The sequence below is a fragment of the Penicillium riverlandense genome (assembly GCF_028828495.1).
Source record: "Penicillium riverlandense strain IBT 135883 chromosome Unknown utg000002l_segment0_segment0, whole genome shotgun sequence".
NCBI classification, from domain to species: Eukaryota; Fungi; Ascomycota; class Eurotiomycetes; order Eurotiales; family Aspergillaceae; genus Penicillium; species Penicillium riverlandense.
Genome location: NW_026643195.1, coordinates 453,596 through 471,534, shown reverse-complemented (window position 1 = coordinate 471,534; position 17,939 = coordinate 453,596). Strand labels below are relative to the sequence as shown.

The 17,939-nt window shown below is 48.2% G+C and overlaps 6 protein-coding genes across 6 annotated transcripts; 3 read left to right on the top strand and 3 right to left on the bottom strand.

Moving 5' to 3' along the window:
- Positions 1-1,865: 1,865 nt before the first annotated feature.
- N7474_002478 (peroxidase family protein) lies at positions 1,866-3,569 on the bottom strand (the record flags this gene model as incomplete). The annotated part of the gene is made up of 7 exons (XM_057193893.1): positions 1,866-2,166; positions 2,296-2,470; positions 2,530-2,850; positions 2,911-3,060; positions 3,120-3,150; positions 3,204-3,322; positions 3,377-3,569. The coding sequence occupies 7 exons, from the start codon at positions 3,567-3,569 to the stop codon at positions 1,866-1,868; spliced, it is 1,290 nt and encodes a 429-aa protein (XP_057055248.1).
- Positions 3,570-5,772: 2,203 nt separating this feature from the next.
- On the top strand, positions 5,773-7,510 carry N7474_002477 (CFEM domain-containing protein; the record flags this gene model as incomplete). Its single annotated transcript, XM_057193892.1, has 7 exons — positions 5,773-5,868; positions 5,928-6,103; positions 6,242-6,315; positions 6,375-6,411; positions 6,636-7,031; positions 7,098-7,165; positions 7,230-7,510. 7 exons carry the CDS (start codon positions 5,773-5,775, stop codon positions 7,508-7,510), a joined length of 1,128 nt encoding a protein of 375 aa, XP_057055247.1.
- Positions 7,511-8,580: 1,070 nt separating this feature from the next.
- Positions 8,581-10,632, top strand: N7474_002476 (GMC family oxidoreductase; the record flags this gene model as incomplete). The annotated part of the gene is made up of 2 exons (XM_057193891.1): positions 8,581-9,029; positions 9,090-10,632. 2 exons carry the CDS (start codon positions 8,581-8,583, stop codon positions 10,630-10,632), a joined length of 1,992 nt encoding a protein of 663 aa, XP_057055246.1.
- A 294-nt stretch (positions 10,633-10,926) lies between these two features.
- N7474_002475 (uncharacterized protein) lies at positions 10,927-11,733 on the bottom strand (the record flags this gene model as incomplete). Its single annotated transcript, XM_057193890.1, has 2 exons — positions 10,927-11,394; positions 11,476-11,733. 2 exons carry the CDS (start codon positions 11,731-11,733, stop codon positions 10,927-10,929), a joined length of 726 nt encoding a protein of 241 aa, XP_057055245.1.
- Positions 11,734-13,777: 2,044 nt separating this feature from the next.
- N7474_002474 (uncharacterized protein) lies at positions 13,778-15,310 on the top strand (the record flags this gene model as incomplete). Its single annotated transcript, XM_057193889.1, has 1 exon — positions 13,778-15,310. One exon carries the CDS (start codon positions 13,778-13,780, stop codon positions 15,308-15,310), a length of 1,533 nt encoding a protein of 510 aa, XP_057055244.1.
- Positions 15,311-15,669: 359 nt separating this feature from the next.
- On the bottom strand, positions 15,670-17,738 carry N7474_002473 (methylisocitrate lyase ICL2; the record flags this gene model as incomplete). Its single annotated transcript, XM_057193888.1, has 6 exons — positions 15,670-15,677; positions 15,740-15,993; positions 16,067-16,490; positions 16,540-16,952; positions 17,005-17,293; positions 17,351-17,738. 6 exons carry the CDS (start codon positions 17,736-17,738, stop codon positions 15,670-15,672), a joined length of 1,776 nt encoding a protein of 591 aa, XP_057055243.1.
- Positions 17,739-17,939: the final 201 nt, after the last annotated feature.

The window sequence follows — 17,939 nt, the reverse complement described above, 5'->3', positions numbered from 1 at the left end:
TATATTATCGGGTTGCTTCTTTTTGGTTGGTAGTAAATAGGCCGTGCAGCCTCCCAAGGCTTGGGTTCGAGGGTACAGAGTTCCCAGCATTTCCGAATTATGTGATGGATCGAGTCCAGTGTACTGAGTTCCGTCTGGGTCATGTATGCAGTTTTATAATACTTTGCCTGTCTTTCCTCGTCAACATAATGACGAACGAAGAAGTTCCAGGACATCACTGGATCTTCCGATGCCTTTGCTGAGAATGCGGGAACGCTGTAGTTGAGATTGCTCTCCTGATCGTCTCCTGCCTCGATCAGCAGCGTCTTGTAGCCAGCAAGAGCGAGGCGCGCAGCAGTGGATCCTCCGCCGGCACCTGAGCCGTCCAACCCATTCTCGTAGCCGGTAAGCTCGACGGCTTTCACTAGAGAGGCGACAGGAGGCAATGAGATAAAGGGAACGATTGATTAACATAATGAACAAATAAAGGAGTGCAGTGCGGTCGGTGTCTAGAAACTCTAAAATGTTTCTGAAAAAAGCATCCATTCCTTTATACATTTCTGCAGAAGACGTGAAATCACATTTACTTCCGCACCTTGCGTCCGTAATCGCATTGTGGCGGGGCAAATTTACTCGCATGCAGTTCAATGACATGTCGTGCCATGCCGTGCTCACATCCGAGGCAACTCATCCTTCATAGGGCGATACTGCCGTGACATGGATTCAACATCTAGTGGTGTAAAACGTTGGGAATATCGCCCGTCGATCAAATGGAAGTGAAATTTGCTAGGCTCTGTAGTCCCGGGCGGCTGAGACTTGAAGATCTCACTACTTTGGGTTAGTCGGTAATTTCTTATAATGAGACGCTAAACTAAGGGTGAACAAGACGGTTAAATCCAGCCGGCCCCACAGCGGCAACAGGACCTGTAAAATTGCTAAAAATCACTACTACAGAGGTCGTGCGTAAAGTACACAGAGCCTGCTTGCCAATGAGGCATTTATCGTATCTTTGCGCAACATGTGGCGTCTCCTTTGTTTTATTTTCATTCCCTCCATCCCCTTCCTTCCTAAAAAAGAATGGTGCCATTCTTTGTAGCTTCACCAAGCGCTAAATTTGTGACTACAAGATCCGTCCGTATCAGGATATAGAATGGGACATATTTTTAAAATATGTTCGCCAAGCACTACTCAAGGGCCATTCTACTATTCATAACTGAATAGAAATCATTATACCCGAGAAGATGATCCTTACCGTAAAAGTGAAGACCATGAAGATGCGTCTTAGCGTTCAGAGCCGGCTCCTGAAGCTCGCGAAATTAACCCGTTTTTGGCTATGATCTACATTAGTACTCTACAAGACCGGCTTATCCATAACCAGTGTCTCCCGGTTTTGCGACATCTGGTTGTGATTTCTTAAGATTACTACACTTCTATAACTTTGAAAGATGCTGCTGAGGTAAATCATTAAGTTTGGGTAGACTCAAAGACCTTACATATTGTGGTCCAGGATTGTCTCAATATTAGCCTTGGACTTCCAAGCCCTACTGAGAGAGGCAATAAAAACAGAAATCGGTTACTGACGAGTACGTGCACCTCTCTGCCTGACTTGCAAACATGGTTATTCTCTTAATCACTGTAAAGATTCAAAGCCAAAAAAGCCAATAGGTATAAATATTAAAATAGGATCAATGAGCACATGGACGTCCCGTAGAATGGAAAATGAATTGGACATGAAGTGGCACATATTCCACGAAGAGATTGTGCGCAGTATGTCAATTATAGCCGCAGACAATAGATCCAAGGTCCCATTCCTGGAGCTGGAAGACAGATATAATAAATGAAAAAGCCAAAGATGATTCACGTTCTTGCAATTATGCAATGGTGTTTTAAAGCGCGGAACCGCTCTTCTTCGCACCGGAGAACACATTCAAGGCAGTCGACCAGAAAGGCTTTCCACCCATCTGCAAATTCTCGAAGGCCGGGCACGAGAGATTGAGAAGGGGGGCCGCAATAATGTTCTCGATCAATTCCAGTGGAACTGCCAGGGTCTTGTATAGTCCACCCAATGCGTCAGGGCTTGCAAGCTTTAATACCTCGAATACCAAGCAGAGCAAGTTATTGCCCTCGAGTAAAGTACCCATATTCAGTACCCCTCCAGAAAGGTCAGAGATGTCAATACCAGTGAAGCTGTTAACCGTGCCAGTGTTTCCTCCGATACTGTTTTTTTTTTTAAAAAAAGAAAATTGTCAGACCTTTCTCAAAGCGATACAGTAGTCTGGAAGAACGTTTTAACACGTGGGTAGAAAGAAATCTTACCTTGCAAGCTCTGGATACTTCAGCGCCCATTTAACAATGTCCGAGTTGAGTTCAAGCAGTCCGTAGTCCATTGGTGTTTTGTACCAGTTCATAGGAATTCTTTCCCATCCCTCGCGGTAGACCAATTTATCTTCCTCTTCGTAGATGGCAAAAAAGTTTCGGACGATCTCCTTCGCTATGTTTGAGCACATTTTAGCAAAGTTTTCAGATGGTTACAGCTAACCAAGCACTTACTGGTAACTCCCTCAGAATTATCCTGTGAATAATTCGCCAATAGTCGAGCTGGGAAGACGAAGCCCGCGTTGCGCGCCACAAGTCCAGTAACAGGGCCGTAGAAGAAATTGGGATTGGTTTGCTTGGCCTTTTCCAAACAGATATTTGCCCGTTCGGCCATCAAGTCCATACCAAATGTGCCGTCTGTTGACATGTTGTACCACTCTAGGAATTTTTCCATATTGAGCTGGTAGTTATTACCCGTAACGTAAAGGTCATCGCGAGTATTGGACCCGTCCGATTCAATAAAATTGTGAGATCCAATGAGACCCTGAGGCTCGCCTGATCATTTCTGTCAGCGACAATTTAATTTGTCCATGAAAGACAGGATATTAAACTTACCTAAAAGACCGCCTAGGTTGTCCAGAAGGTCGGTAACAGCAGGTGTTACCCCTCCAATTGAAAAGCTAGGGTCCAATGAGATTGGATCACCCACCCAGACTGTGCCCATCACTGCAAGGACGGTGGCAAGGTCGATACCCATTCCGAAGACTATTACCAGGCAAATCAATATGATTGATTCTTGCATGTGAGATTTAGCTGTAACGAACCTTCATTAGCTGCAGTGATGACCTCGCCGAACTGGGACAACAATTAGTACGGGGCATTTTAGCTTGCCAACACGAGACACTCACAGAGACAACTCCATTGTGAGGGATGTATCCATGATTTGCCAATGCATTCAATCCGGGGCAAGGTCCTCGTTGGTCCCCATTTTCAAAGTTCGGTGGGACGAATGAGTGTTCTCCGGTGACTGTTTTGTTTTAGTGTTTCACGGACATCACTCCAAAGCAGCCAGCTAAAATACCATCAATTGGAGAGTTCATTGTTGTTGACGAGCGCTTGTACACCTCCTCTTTCGCCTCACTGGACACATCCGCAAAGGGACATCTTTTGTGGACATGGCCAGATCCTTTGTGCTGGTGCTCTGGCCAAGCGACGACGAGGCATGAATGCAGACCCAGTAGGGTCATTGGCATGACCCAATTCCATGTCCGCATTTTGAAATGAGTGTGCAGTTCTGAATCAAAAGGAGAGAAATGAACGAGATTGAATTAAACAAAACCAAAGCGCGGCTGGTTTTGAGCGTCAACTTCTAAGCCTCGGCTAAAAATCATAACTGCTACAAGCAAAAAGGAAGTGATCTGTTTACCTGACGAATAACAGCCGATGGTAATTGTGCCTGAATATTGACTGCTTGATTGTGTTTAATTACACTTTTTTTGTGGCTTGTCTAGAAATATGGATCTCTACGATCGGCATTCGATTCATTTCCCTCCACATAGCCTGATCAAGTAAAGAAAGAATTATTTCTTCTTCCGGACAGCTTCCAATAAATTGATCTAACGAACTCATTTTGTGACTACACATTGCGATTTTCAAAACTGGACTTATTGTTTTCAAAGATCTAGCATTGGGTATAGAGAATGTATCCAGGGGTTGAAACTCCCTGATAACTTTGTTAAGCCGCAAAGGATGTTTTTCAAGAGCAGATCGTAATTCAAATCTGGTAAGAGACTAGGCTAGTGGTCAAATGCACTGACATCCATTATGGGTTTCCTGGCGTTTCTGGGGCTGCCGTCCTGATGTAAAACCGAGTGGATGTGGGCGGCTTGGTAACTTTCCCTGTTTTCCATTTCCAGCACACTATAGCGCGTATTAGGCCTACGCGGAATAACTTTCCTGGCCAAGTATTTTTGAACGTTGACCCGCTTATAGTGGCGTTTTTTTGAGTTCTTTTGACGTGCGGAAGCGTCACTCTGGAATGAAGGGGGACCCGGTTTCTCGCAAGTCTCTCAGATTTCATCTTGCTTGTCCTTTTCTCTACAAGATACCTGAACACTCACGTTAGACATGTTCTTGTGGACTCGAGCGATATTCACGGTTTAGGCAAAGGTGAATAAATGGCGTTAGAGTGTTACTATTCAAGTGTTTTTATGGGTATATAGCGTAAACGTTGTATTGCATTCGTTCCATAAATCCCAGGCGAATATAACTGAAAGAGCTATAACGCTCAGCAGCAGCGGCTAGCGATTCTCATTCTCTACCATGAAATCGGCTCTATACGTGAGCCCAAGGTCTAGGCCGTGGAAAGTTTTGGAAATCAGTTAGACCTTCCTAATTAAGCCTTCGTTATTGTAAACTATCTCATGCAATGGAACCTCCCGTTCGAGATCAACCTCTTATTATACCAGTTTAGTAACGGAGATCATCACTACGTGTCATGTCCTTGAATTTTGTGCCCGCGTGCTAAACATCAACAAGTTCTACACCAGACCCTCAGATATACATATGGATTACGTCTCGGCTGACCGGCAACATAGCATACTAAGATTTACGCCGCGGCAGAAGGTCAGGGACCACGAATTAAGGGGTCACCCCTGCGATTATATTATCGCAGACACTGGGGGACTATGTACACAAGAACCACGAGGTACAGTCCGTGGTCTACGATTTAAGAAAAACGAAATAAAGGGGGCAGGATATTAAGTATATGAGCAGATTCATATTCACAAGTACTTGATATGAAAATGGGTTTAACGAGGCCGCATATTTTAGACCGGCATATAGTGAAGCAGAGCTGTGCTAAACTGATTCTGGTTAGCTCTCTTTGGCTATACCCGTTGACACCTGTAATTCTGGTAACCCCGGGTCACCAACCACGGGTCGCCTTGATTGGGTCGCCCGTTGTGGGACCTGACACTTCAAAGTACAGGTAAGGCTATGTGCAGTATTTGACAGTTGTCTAATTCGTTTCAGCCAAAACCTTCCTATGTGGATCCAAGCACGCCTCACTTGGCAAATATTTTGCCTGTGTGCCGTCCTAGTTCGTTTTGGCGCTTAATCGCCTCGAACCCTAAGGCTTTGGTTTACCCCTTTTTTGAAAATAATACTAAACAGCGGAAGAATGGAACGATAATCTGCCGAAAACAAGCAAGTACGACGGTATTAAGTATCGCGGATGCCGGAGATAGCGCTGATCATTTCACACCTATGGAGAAAAGTCTGGGGGCAGATTGCGATACGCTAAAGCGGCGTTCAGGCTTTGATTCGCGTTTCTAGCAAGGTATCCTTACTAACAGAAGGCTAAAATGGATTGTTAGATGAGTGATAAACATTCTCTTCAGCCCAATTCTCTAATGTCTTGGAACGCACTTCAAATTCACTCGTTTCTTTTGTTCCGTGTGCGAAATTCAAAATACAATGAGATTGATCACGTTACTTGCAATGGTGGCATTCGCCATCACTGTCGCGGCGACGAATCTACAGGCTCTGGCGGATGTTATGCCTCCATGTGCAGTAAGTCTTGAACAGAATTGGCTTCCTCAGTGTGATGAAGCTAGACTGACCCTAAACAGCTCAAGTGCATGCTTTCGTCTGTTCAAGAATCGGGTTGTCCACCAACTAATCAGACATGTATCTGTACAAACCCGGTTTTAACAAGCACTATGGAGGTCTGCGTGTCAGCTAATTGTACCATCAAGGAATCTCTGAGTAAGAAATTTCAAGATTTTGGGTCTCTCGAGGGATGCTGGTGGGGAATTATGCTAATGATCTCTAGCAACCAAAAACATCACAACGTCCTTATGCCACGCGCCTATACGTGATAGATCTCAAGTGATCTCTATATCAGGCCTTGTCGGGGGTGTATTGGCATTGTTGGCATTCATAGGGAGAATGGCTTCGAGATTGCCCTACTACGGCAGCCAGTTGGGGTGGGACGATTTTGTGATGACCCTGGCGGTGGTAAACTCTGCCCCTCCCTCCTATTCGTGTTCGTTACAAGACATGCTAAGGAACAATAGGTGCTGATGATTCCCCTTTCGGCGTTATCCGTGGTCTGTATGTGTTCATGTGTTCCACAAATCGGCCGAGGATAGGAAATAAAGTCACCTAGAAGACTGACCGAATTACTATATAGTGGCCAATCTGGGGCTCGGGCGGGACATATGGATGGTTCCTTTTAAGAACATCACAGGCATACTGCATGTGAGTATTTCCCCAGTTACCAATACATATTTGTGGGCCTTCTCAACGAACAGTACTTGAGAACCCCTCTGACACAGTGGAACGAATCAGATCTACTATTTCTCAGAGATATTATATATTGCCATACTCCCGCTCACGAAAATCTCCATTCTACTGTTTTACCTGAGGATCTTCCCCAAAAGACGGTTCCGCATTGCGACATACATCACCATTGCATACAACGTTGGCTATCTCATAACATTCTTGCTACTCAGTACTTTACAGTGCACTCCAGTCGACGGAGCGTGGCTTCGTTGGGATGGATCCCAGGGATTCAAATGCAACAATGAGAATGCACAAGGCTGGGCAGCTGCCATTTTTAACATGGTTGGCGATATCGTTACCCTGATCCTGCCCATTTCAGAGCTTTGGGTCTTAAATCTGTCCCTTCGGAAGAAGCTCAGTGTGATGGCCATGTTCCTTCTGGGTATATTGTAAGTGCCTCCTCATTTTACTAAGCCCAGTAAAAACCGAGAATTTGTCACTGACCGTTAAAAAAGCGTTACTTTGGTCAGTATCCTCCGTTTGCGTTCCCTTATTCAATTTTCAAATGCCCAGAATATCACATGTGAGTCTTGACTCTGTTTCGAATTGTTGTGATTATTTACAAATGACTAACCTATCGACAATAGGGGACTACGTTGACGTGGGTTATTGGAGTACGATTGAGGTAGACGTGGGTATTATCTGTGCTTGTCTGCCAGCAATCCGGTCTCTACTGCGCTCCTGCTTCCCTGCCATGTTCGGAGACACAAGACAGGATACCTCATCCAGATTCTCCACGTCTCGTTCGAAATCGACCGGGTCTCGACTCGATGAAGTCACTTGGTCAAAGCCTGGAAACGAATACAATAAAATGCCGCTCGTGGATATGAACAATTCAAGTCAAGTTCGCTTGGCCAATGGATGGTGAAAGTTGCTTTGGGGCAGTTTTGGTCAATTCTCAGCTATCTCGTCCAGGCTCCATCTGTTGTGGTTATGGAGTGGATTAAATCCTGTTAGATTATCATTTTATCATTTTAACATCCTTTACTTTCTCCTATTGGCTTTTTTCTGGTCCTGCAGGGGGACTGTTTTCTGTCAAGATAGTCACAGGTAACAAAGTTATCGTTGGTAAATAGTATGTTGAATATCCCAAAACTTTGATATTAATTCCCCCCGGTATTCGGGAGTGCTCTACTATTTGGGGCAAAGGTTGGGGAAGCTACCTGTTGAGTATTAAACCTCGCTAGTAAATAATGCATCATTGCGAAAGCTTGATTTGAAACAATAGGCCATGCCCCTGAAATCTCACTACTTGCCTTTAATCGACGTCCATTAGATGTAGACCGGCGACGTAAAAGCTTGGTTAGATATCACGCCGTCATTAGCCTAATACATAGAAATCAGTATCCAATAACACTTATGCACAACAAAGGAGTCTGGACCTATGACCATACCCGTCCACTAGAAGCCGGGCCATCACCAGTGGACGGATATGGTTTGTCTGCTCGGTTCGCTTGTAGAGTGGCGTAATTAAACTTCAAGCCGTTGTGGAGAAAGAAGCAAATACTGTAAACGTACAAGACGAAACCAACATTCGGCACTTAATATACTTAGCGGTATATTTCCCTAACGGCTGGGCTAGATCGCAATTGGGTAACAAGCCGTTGCTGATCACTCTTGGGCCAGGCTCCGGCTGTATTTGGCTCTCGTAACTAAGTACTCCTCTGACAGCGGATAATGACAGCGGAAGAACAGTATAAAATCACTTTCGTCTCTCTCAGGTCCATCTAGGGTTTGCAAGCAACTTTCATTCGACCTTTTGATATTTTTGTTATCACGTTCGTTTTTGACTTCTTGATTTTTTTTTAAAAAAAAACAAAATTATGCTATTTATAAAGTGGTTTGGACTTTTGTCCAGCTTTTCTGTGGTCCTGGCATCGTAAGTCAAATAGCCATCTCACATTCAATGTGACTGCATTTACATAGCACTCGTCTCACATGTCTGATAATAGCCGCACTGCGCAATACGAGGACCTCCATACGGCACAGGGCGCCTCAACCAACATGCGGCGTTCCGACGCTGCCAGCGAGTACGAATATATTGTCGTCGGGTCCGGCCCAGGAGGCGGCCCATTGGCGGCAAGGCTAGCGATTGCTGGCTATAAGGTGTTGCTCATTGATGCTGGCGATGACCAGGGCAACGCAACTAGACAGCAGGTCCCCGCGCTTCAACTTCAATCCACCGAGTATGAGCCAATGCGCTGGGACTACTTCGTCCAGCACTATTCGGATTTGGCCCGTCAAAAGGAGGACTCGAAGATGACATACCGCACACCGTCAGGAGAGCTTCATGTTGGACCTAATCCGCCTGCCAACTCGGATCCTCTGGGAATTCTGTATCCCCGTGCCGGCACTCTAGGTGGTTGCGCGGCTCACAATGCAATGATGTGAGTGAAAACCACGCAGCCCCAATCACCTATTTGGAAAAATACTGACTTTCTGTTCAGCACTATTTACCCATATGAGAAAGACTGGGAGAACCTCGCCGCCATCACCGGGAATGACTCTTGGGCTCCGGACGCCATGCGTAACTACTTTGAGCGACTCGAACGTAACCGCTACATGCCCGAGGGCACCCCTGGTCATGGGTTTAACGGGTGGCTTACGACAAGCCTTACACAGCTCGGGCTTGTAGTGGAAGACCAAAAGCTTTTGTCTCTTGTTATTGCAGCCGGTTCAGCTGCCGGGAGGGGTCTTCTCGGCACACTTGTCAACACAGTGACTGGCTTGGGCGAAATTCTGCTTCGAGATCTCAACAACGATGAGCCAGATCGTGATAAGCAAACCGGCCCGTATCAAGTTCCTCTTGCCGTCGATGTTCCTTCTTACAAACGCACTGGCCCTCAAGAATTCGTTATGGACACTGCCAATGCTCTCAATCCCGATGGTTCGCGAAAGTATCAGCTCGATATCCAGCTGAACACTTTGGTTACCAGTGTCCTGTTTGACACTTCTGGTCCTAAGCCACGTGCAGTCGGAGTCAACTATCTCAAGGGACAAAGTCTGTACCGGGCGGACCCGCGCTCCGCACGCTCTGCTGCCGGTGTTCCTGGATCTGTGAACGCCACGCGTGAGGTCATTCTCTCCGCTGGAGCTTTCAATACGCCCCAGCTACTGAAACTAAGCGGTGTTGGACCAAAAGAAGAACTGCAAAAGTGGAACATCCCCGTTCTGGTTGACCTCCCTAGCGTTGGTACCAATCTTCAAGATCGGTATGAGACGACAGTGGTTGGAGAGAGTCCGACGGACTTTTTCCTGACTGCGAAGTGCACGTTTATGGAGACAGCACCGGATCCCTGTCTCGAGAACTGGTTGTCCAATGACGTTCCTATCCTCAAGGGTGTATACACTACCAATGGAATTGCGATCGCGGTCATTCGCAATTCTACCACTTCTGATGGCGACCCAGATCTCCTGATATCTGGTGCTCCGGCTGACTTCCGAGGCTACTTCCCCGGCTACTCATCTACTTCTCTGAAGGATGCCCGGCACTGGGCCTGGATCACGCTGAAAACACGGAGTCGCAACAATGCAGGAACAGTTCAACTACGGTCCACAGACCCGAGGGACATGCCAGTCATCACTTTCAATTCCTTTGATACTGGTGTCACTGCGGATGGTGCTGCTGACGAGGACTTGCAAGCTGTGTATGACGGGATGCAGTTCTCTCGACAGATCTTCAATGACCTCATTCCCTTGGACGGTGGGTTCACTGAAGTGTGGCCCGGTCCCAACGTCACTACGGAAGCAGAGATGAAGGACTTTATTAAGAGGGAGGCTTGGGGTCACCATGCCTGCTGCACGAACCCCATCGGAGCAGACGAGGATGCCAATGCTGTGTTGGATGGTGATTTCAGGGTCCGCGGTGTCGATGGCCTTCGTGTTGTCGATGCTTCTGTCTTCCCGAAAATCCCCGGTTACTACATCGCTCTACCGATCTATATGGTCAGTGAAAAGGCCGCCGAGGTCATCATTGCCGATGCGGTGTGAACTGTTATTTGATTTCCCCTCCCCTCCTTTCTGCGTGGAACCCCATATCCTTGCCAGAAAACGCATCTTCGACTTGTGACTTTCTTTACACCCACTGAGGCCCTTCCTTTGGAACATACTTTCGATCTTTTCTTGTCTAGCTTGTGGAGATGAATTGCACATATATTATAGGGTGCTTCTTTTTAATTGATAGTAAATAATGAAATGTTGGTAGTGGGAAACACAGTCGCCAAACACAACCAGAATGCACTACGGCAAAACCCTCGAATACATATGCGAATATCGTAAAGTTTCTTAGTGACCCGCCTTCCAGTCCTCCTCAGTTCCCTCGATACGAAGCAGAGTTGTGAACTCGCCGTGCTTGCGGTGGATCTCCGAATCCTTGCTCAGGAGACGAACAGAGGCATACTTCTTGTGAGCCGGGAGGCTTGTAGCATTTCCAGACTTATCGACAGCCCAGCGAGTGAAGTTGTGTGCACCAACATTAATACCGGCAATCTTGCGGCCGTAGCTATAATCGTGATACATTCCGAGCGGAAGAGTCGGGGTATCATCGGATTCACCCCACACCATACGCGCGGAGTCAGCGTTGTTAACCACTCGGACGGTCTTCCACTCCTCAGGCATCGGATTGATGCCAATTTTTGTCGGGACCTTGATCTGCAAGCTTGGAAGCGTATCCAAAGGTGAACCGGCGGGTGGGTTAACGCAGCGAAACCAGCCGGGATAGAATCCTTTCTCGTAGTTATTCACGAACGTGACCTAGGTGTTTATGAGTATTGGCTAGGAAAAGTAATGTAAGATGAAGGGAAAGCATGCCTCGCCAGAAGTAATTTCTTGAACAGGGTTCTTGTCTGAAGCGTTCGTGTAGACGTTGATGCTGCTCGGAGAGCGTAGGAAACTACAGGCGCCCCGGGAGGCATCTGCAAGGTCGCAGTCTGCTGCTTTGAGACGGAATGGGCCAGCCGTTCCTTGATCTAGGTTGTATTTGGGGAGTACAGCGCAATCGAGGCGGGTCGACAGAGGGACAGAATGTTCTGTGGATTGATTGGCTCCCTGGGCAAGGGTAAAGAGTGATAAGACAGCGACAAACTTGGCCATTTTGTAGAGTAAATAGGAGTTGGGCTTGGAGCAGTGAGTCAAGTGATGAACCATTGAGCTATAAAAATCGCCATCTAGGGATGACTCTATTTCTATATATGAGTCTAGGGCAGTACAATAACGCTGCTCCGGCGGAGTTGCATGTTGCATCAGAAACTTGTGCAGTATGCGGATCTCGCCACAGTTCGTTAGCACCGCTAGACTTAGTTCGGGGTCGAGGCATGAATCGAGCTACTTTACGGTCTAAGCCAGATCCTGGCCTCCTAATGATCTTCGCGCCGAGATCTTGGCCACTAACATTGTAACGTGGGGTCGACATCATGATTGGATCTCGGCCCGTCCGGTGTGAACAATAGAAATGTATAGTAGTAGGGGGTAAATTTTAGTAGTATTCGTTGGGATCGGGCGCCTATGGAGATAGAGAGAGAGTGTGTGTGAGAGTTGCATTGTTCGTCTTCGCCGTCGTGCTTAGTTCGGTATCATATCACGAATCAAGTATAGCTTTGAGAGGGAGAGTCTGGGTGTCATATTGGGCAAGTCCCCTTCGCAATTCTCAACCTTTCCCGGATAGAGAGATGCCTGAGACCTGGCGATTGGCAGTGAAGGATGTTTCTTATCAAATTACAGTGTTTTACGCCACCATGTCGTCACCGTAAGATATGGCCTCTATTCTCAGAAAATGGAGATCGACGGCTAGGCTAAATATAGATTAGGGTGATTCAAGATAGGATTCGAGAAACAATTCGTGAGTGTACGCAAGGGAATCTGCCTTCGACACCGACTGTACGTCAATTATTTGAGCTTTTCTGGGTCTTATCTGAATCGGATGGTGGTTCAAGGGCCGAACCAAATGCTTCTGACGGTCGTGTTGGATCTCGTGAGAGCCGTTCTTTGACCGGGTTCCAAAAGGAGGTGTGGTTGTGGGAGACGGGTGTCGGGCGAACAGAGCATGTTTCTTTTTTCTCTCTTTTTTTTTTTCGTCATGCTTGAGCATCGACTAAATAGGTCGTACACACTCTATCTCCCCCAGATTGAGCCCGACACATGGTCCGTTTGACACCATGGCCAAGTGCTACTCATGTTGACAATTTTGCTAGCGCTACGCCCAGAAGTGATCGCACCGAATATGAAAACGGGCCTACTACGGCTTATAAAGTCAGCATCAATCTCACGACCAAATGACTGGAGTATTTCGAAAAATAAATCTCTTCTCTCCAGGCCGACCTTCGACAAACCTGTTCCAGTATAGTACAGTGCTTCGTTCTCAGGCCGTGCTGCGTCAAGTATACAGCAAAATCAGTACCTAAACACGCCTTCCGTTCCCGCCAAATCCCCAGGGAAGACTTTCGTCGAAGGTACCACGGGGCCCACGTGTAACTGCCTGCACACCAAATAGACAGACCACGTTGAAAAGAGTGATCACAGATCAGACAGGGACAGCGAGCGAGGTCGGGAGTGTGGAAATCTGTGTTGAGGAGAAGGAAGGGAATATATGAGGCAGGTCACCTCCCTTCGCCCTCGATATAAACCACGGGCCGCCTTTGACTATATTGTAGATCAGCGTCACAGCTAGCTATGCCGCTTAAGTTTTGAACATCTCTTTGTCCGATCTTTCGTGTTGCATACCGGACGGCCTTGGTAAAATCAGCTAGTAGCCCACGTGTACCACGGCGATGTAACACCTGTATACCCGCCTATCGCTGTCGTCGCTCTTCGGTATGACTTGATTGACAATACCTCCAGAATTGCAGCCTTTCCTAACATTGACCATCAAGCGTCGTGTGACGAGATTTAGGTTAAGTGGCTGTTCGTTCGGTCTCGGCTATTCTTCGGCTCATAACTGCGGCGGCGACGGCCCAACTTTGACTTAGCTCAGCGCTAGTAAAAGCCACATTATTGTATAAACGCGGAATATCGGCCCGAAAGCCGCCTGGACTTTGTGTTCTTATTGAATACCGAATATTTAAAGCCAGGGCAGAACTCTTGATTCACACGGTCTTCAACCCTTCGCCAAGTTGCATATATTGAGCGACAAGCCTGAACTATGGAACCATCCCTTTATCAAGATTTCACCTGGAACCAGGTCAAGCCTGGAAGGTGGGAACGCGATGTTGATGAAATCGAACAATTCTACACCACGTTGGCAAGGAGGTTCCAAGGAACTGGCAAGACCTTTTTCGCTATGACTGCCCATGTTTCTTTCTCGGTTAAGCGAACTCAATCTTCAATCGAAAGTCATGAGCTGTATGTTACGAGTGCGTTGCAGAAAGCATGGCTGCGACTCCGATACGACCACCCCACTATTGCTTCGTGGGTCGAGTACGATCGCGAGGAAAAGAGATGTAAGAAGGTCTATGAGATGTTTCCGGATCCAGGGAATGTACATGGCTCTGCCTGGCTGAAAGAAACGTTTCGAATCGTTTCCACCAGCCAGTCATGCCAGGATTGGTGCAATTCAGATCCGCCTGTGCCTAAGCTACCGACTTTGTTTGTCATAAAACAACCTACTACTGCATCAACCAACACCACATTCTCTGCTGACGTTGTTCTCCGATCACAACATGATATAATCGACGGGATTGGGTCGCTTTATTTGCTTAACAGCTTGTTCAAATATGCAGGTATTGCTCTCGATGATGCAACCGCCTTTCATATACCCAGCTTTGGCGATGAATGGACAAATCTCAGTCCCCCATTCCGAGTAGCAGCCTCCCTTCCAGCTAGCCTGACGGTGGAACAAGAAACGCGATTGAAGCAGATTCTGAAGAAAAATGCCTCTCTTCGGCAAGGGATTCAAGTTGCGACAATACCTGTTCAATCCGAGCAACTTGTTCCTGGGCGCCACCAGCGAGTCTCTCTAAGTTTGGATTCCCAGCAGACTCAAAAGCTGCTCGTCGCTTGCAAGAGCGTTGGCGCTAGTGTAACGCATGTATATCATGCTGCAATTGCGCTCGTCCTGCGCGACGCACAGGAACGATATTCCGAGGAGCGCAATGTTCGATATATCAGCTACTCATTAATTAACGAGCGTGCACATTGCAAAGCTCCATACAACACGTCGCAGCATGCGGTCACCGTATACCACTCTGCTTCTGGACCGAGTCTTGCCATCGATTTGAGAGTCCCCGCTGCTGCTGCCGTGACCAGTCAAACAACAGGCGATGCCGCTTCAGAATTTGCGCAGGTTCTTGAGCTAGTCAGGGACTACTATCTCGGAATCCGGAACGACCCAGAGCATGTCGCCTTCATTCCATCATACTGGAAGCTTTCAACTCCACCTTATCCCGACAGCTCAGATATTCCACCTATTCCTTCGCCAAACAAAGCACCCTCCGTCTCAATCTCTAGTCTGGGGGTGATTGACAACATCATATCCCCGACACAGGGCCTGTTTGAACTGGATGTGCCTTGGGTTACGGGAGAGGAGCTCGGGACGGGCTTGGGCCTTTTTCTCGGTACATTCCGTGGACGTACTTACTTAAGTGCCGCATACAACGATGCATGGCACAATGAAACAGAGGTTATGGAATTTCTGAGCAAATGCAATAGCCTTGTGTTTGAGGCTTTTGTTGTGTAGCAGCAGATACGAGGGTAGGAAACTGTTAATTCTCGAACGGCTGGTTCAAAGAATGTTTGAGATGCAAGGAATTCAAAGACTATTCAACGCAATGAATCTCATGCTGGTTTGAGATTCGATACAGAAGCCGGTGTTGGAGTGATTCGGCCAGACAGTGCCTATTCTATAACAGAAGGCCTAGCTTTCTTTCTTATAAGGAATCCTACCATGACGACAGATAAACGAACTACGATAAATGTAATGAAATGATGAATGTGAAAAAAAAAGAATTTGGTATTTTGTACTTCTCTATCTGCAGGCTCAACGGACAAGATCACTCAAATCATGTCTGTCGATTCAATCATACACAATGCGGTAATCTAAAAGCCTGCAAACAAAACAACAAATCAGTATGCTTATACTTAAGATCACCCCCATAAGGGAACTTACCTTTCTCCGTATTCCCCTCTCCCATACTCTTACTACTGCTACTCCCACTCTGGATCGCACCGAGGATCCCATCAATATACGGCGCGCCACTCCACTTCTGGTGCGTGAGGACATCCACGCCGAGCTCCTTCTCGCGCGCTTGGATCAGACGCACGTAGGCGAGCATGCCCTCATCCTTGAAAGCGCGGGATAGTTCCGTGGTGATAGTTGCGTTGCTGTGTAGACCCGCTAGGGAGATTAACTGCAGGACGAAGCTGTAGCTATCAGTTAGTTTCCGCGAGTTGTGATTCGGTGGGTAGAGATGTGTGCACTGTGGGAGACACTTACCCATGCTTCGCCAGGTCCCAGATAAAGGACTTTAGTGATGCCTCGTCGAATCCTTGGCCCATCCAGTTGAATGACGGGCTGAGGTTGTAGACTAGCTTCTTGCCTGGGTACGCGGCACGCACCTCGCCGGCGAGGGTCCCGGCTTTGGCGACGTCGGGGTCGCCGGTTTCGACCCATAATAGGTCCGCGTAGGGCGCAAACTCCTTGGCGCGCTTGGTCGCGGCGGGGAAGCCAGCACGGTAGTGGTAGTACCCCTCGCGAGTGCGTGGGCTGTCGCAGGACCAAACCACGGGGTTCTTGGAGTAATCACTTGCCAGGGCGCGGCGGCGGGAGAAGGATAGATCGGGGTTCTTCTGCACCTGTGCCTTGTAGGCCTCGCGCGAGGACTGAGGGGCGCCTTCTGCTTCGAGGTGGGCGTCGACAGCTAGACATTGTTAGGAAGAGCAAGAAAAGAAAGAGACAGAAATGCATACCCTCGTCAAAAGTGACCAGCTTGTGTCTCTTCACCCAGTCCAGCTCAAAGGCATCGATTTCACTTGGAGAAGCGCCCTCCCGCTCCATCGCCTGCAGTGTCTCGGCCAGAGGCTCCACCTCCTCCGTCACACCGAGGATGAACTCATGGTCGCGCACGTCAATCGCGCTGCTAATCAGCCTGCCGCTTTCAGAGTCTGTGCGTGCAATCACCAGCGTTTCGCAACCCATCATATCCCACTGGAACCGCGCAGCCACCAGCCGGTTGATATGCTCGCCCATCGGGACGAGCACCTTACCAGCAAGATGTCCACACTTCTTCCCGCCATGCAATTGATCCTCGAAATGCACCGCCGCGGCACCATTCTCTGCAAACAGCTTGGCGAGTTTTAAAACTGCGGATAAGCCGCCATGTCTGTTACCAAAACAATTAACCTCCGCGCGCTTGCTCTGTGAGGAGAACATACCCGGTATCACCATCCGCAATAATCGGCCGCATGTAATCCACGTAATCTGTAGACTGGCGCTGCTCGGCGCTCAACTTCCGGCGCGTATCCCACTGTTTCCGATCGTGCATCTGCTGCGCCTTGAACAGGCGCTGAACCTGGTTCGGGACTGTGTTGTAAGGGTAGTCACCGAAATCGGGTGACACTTCGTTGGTGGTTGTCAACAGCGAGGAGCAGGCCCAGCCGGAAATATACAGGACTTCCTGGTTGGGAGCCTGTTGCGTCATCTGTACGGGATCAATGGCACCCACTTTATGGCACGCGGTCAGTACCTAGGCGAATTGCGGACTGCTCTACATGAACATACTGGTATGCACAGGCTGACCGGCCGCAGCGCGCTCATTAAGCAAATTGAATAGTTTCCGCGCCATAATGGAGCTCGGGTAGGTCTGCTGCAGAGAGCCACGCTTGCTCACGACGTCCGCGGCCGAGTATGGCCGCTTGATGCCCTCGTACCGCGGAGTTTGCCACCATGCTTGGACATCGCGTACCTGCTGCTCATACAGCGCGTCCTCGGCGGCACCGGCTTTCTGCTGCGTCGAGAGCAGCTGGTAGGCGTCTGACGGGAGGGCGGTGGACACGGGCGGCTGGACGGGGGAGGACATCCGAGGATAACCGCATGTGAAGGGACGCGAGACTGCGAGAGTGGTGAGGAGAGGGCGTCGGGGGAGGCGACGGGGGATGGAGCGAAGCATTGTGTTCACTCTGAAATTAGAGGGATGTATGTGGAATCGAAAGGGAGAGGGAAGGAAGGAGAGAGAAAAGAAGAAGGCGAAGTGGTTTTGTCCTCGGCCCGCGCTGAGGTTCCCCGCGATTAGGAGAATGCGCCGATAATCGCTAGATGAGTAACAGACTGCTTGGGTGACCGATGATTGCACGATTTATCATAGGAGAGA